General features: G+C 37.9%; 1 protein-coding gene across 1 annotated transcript in view; it reads right to left on the bottom strand.

The window, feature by feature from the left end:
• LOC122529509 (allatostatins) overlaps window positions 1–802 on the bottom strand; it is a 3,214-nt gene extending 2,412 nt beyond the window's left edge. The window contains exon 1 of the mRNA XM_043655708.1: window positions 492–802. Within this exon, the coding sequence (XP_043511643.1) occupies window positions 492–752 (261 nt within the window). The 5' untranslated portion in view covers window positions 753–802. The remainder of the gene's footprint in view (window positions 1–491) is intronic.
• Window positions 803–2,130: the final 1,328 nt, after the last annotated feature.

Raw genomic sequence — 2,130 nt, 5'->3', positions numbered from 1 at the left:
AATTAACTTACAAAGTTACATCTTTAAGTTAATCAATTTACAAAGTAACGTCTTTAAATTAATGAATTTACAAAGTTACGTGTTTAAATAAATTAACTTGCAAAGTCACGTCTTTAAATTAATCAATTTACAAAGTTACGTCTTTAAATAAATTAACTTGCAAAGTTACGTCTTTAAATTAATCAATTTACAAAGTTACATCTTTAAATTAATCAATTCGCAAGGTAACGCCTCTAAATTAGTCAATTAACAAAGTTACGTCTTTAAATTAATGAATTTACAAAGTTACACCTTGAAATTGATCAACCTCCAAGGTTACATCTTTAAATTAATCAATTCGCAAGGTGACGCCTCTAAATTAATCAATTAACAAAGTTACGTCTTTAAATTAATAAATTTGCAAAGTAACGTCTCAAAGTTCAAACAATCGACAGAACTTTTCATTGTCGTCGGTACAATTGCACTTCCCACCAAAGAGGTTATGCTCTCACCTTGTTGTCGTTCGCGTCGACCCAACGTTTCCCAATGCCGAAATTGTACACCGGCAGCCTCTTGTACTCGGAGACGTAGGTGTACGCTCTCTTCTCGGGCAGGGGATCGTCGAACCCCATGGAATTCAACATCGTGTTGTAATGCTGAAGATTCATCGGCGAAGCCGGGCTCTCCTCGATAGCCAGCACGGTTTTCTCCGCCACCCCGATCAAATAAAGGAGAGACAGGCTTGTTGTCAGCAGACTCGGACCAATTCTCATTGTTCCGAACTTTGTCTCCGGATTAAATCCGACCTGAGAAGAGAAAGGATCGACGAGTCAAGTTGACCGTGAAGGAAAATTCGAACGAAGATAATCCCATGCGTGGTGATTTCGAATTAATCTCGAATTAATGCGACGCGCGTCGAGAATATTTTGTCCAAAATTCTAATATTTTCCTCTGTTTTAAATATATTCAAGTAAAAACAAAATAGGCAAAGCCACAAAATGATAAATTTACTAATAGATTAGATTAAATTAAATGATAAATAATATTTTAATAAATAATTTATTAAATAATAAATTATTTATTAAAATAATTTTTACTAAATAATAAATTATTTATTAAAATAATTTTTATTAAATAATTATTGTTAATTATTAAATAATATTTTAATAAATAATTTATTAAATAATAAATTAAACTTTTCAATAATTTCTATCCATAACGTGTTATCGTGTACGATTCGGTCACTCGTTATGGTCCGCAATCAAGTAGCCAACGGCCACAAGGTGGTTAAAGTCTCGAAATTCGAGGGAATATGTCTCGATAGGGAGAAAAACTTGCTTTTTCACGTATCTAACCTACCGAGAATCGCCTCGTTCCAATTCTAGAAATTCGATGCTGAAAGTTGCTCGAGAACTTCGATCATTTGACCGTCCTACGATTCTACATGTCGTGTGAATGTAAGTTTTCAGACGCTGGGAAACATCTGTTCGCCGATCCCGAGTATCAGGCGTTGAACGATTTTTTTTTTTTCTAGATTCTCTTTTTACAACGAGTGACGAAACGATCAGGGACTCGCGGACTCGACAACGATGGCAGGGATTTTTTTTCCAAGGGTCACGAGCAGATTGTAAATCCGGCAAATGAAACGAGACGAGGCGTGGGAAACGCGTACTCGGCGCGCTCTGGCGTTCCGCTCGGCTCGCAATTGTCACTTTAACCCCGAGGCCGATTTAATTTCCACCGGCATCTCGCCAGAAATGAAAACGCCCCTCTGCTAAGCGTTAGCTACTGCTGGAATTTTCACGCGTTGCGCCAAGTCCACGTTCCGACGCGAGAATCGGAGCAGCCCTGATCGCGAGAGAGCGAAAGAAGGGAGGAAAAGGCTTACTCGCCCCGTTCGTGAAACTTATTGTCTTATTTATCTCGTCGTATTTTTCTAGTTTCTCTTCGTACTCTTCCTATTAATTTTTTTAGTTTCGTCGTATTAATTTTCCTATTAATTTTTTTCGAATCGTCGAATCGCTCGTGACTGCTGCCGAGAGGTAGAATTCGAGCACGAGCAAGCAGCAGCGTATCGAATATTGAACAGTCGGAGGGAAGATTTGGCGGTTTCAAAATCCAACAATCGAGTAATCGTATCTTCTCGATACG

This window comes from Frieseomelitta varia, unplaced genomic scaffold (assembly GCF_011392965.1).
Source record: "Frieseomelitta varia isolate USP_RPSP 00005682 unplaced genomic scaffold, Fvar_1.2 scaffold_290, whole genome shotgun sequence".
Taxonomy (NCBI): Eukaryota; Metazoa; Arthropoda; class Insecta; order Hymenoptera; family Apidae; genus Frieseomelitta; species Frieseomelitta varia.
Note: the sequence above shows the minus strand (reverse complement) of the source record. Positions and strands in the feature narration are given on the sequence as shown.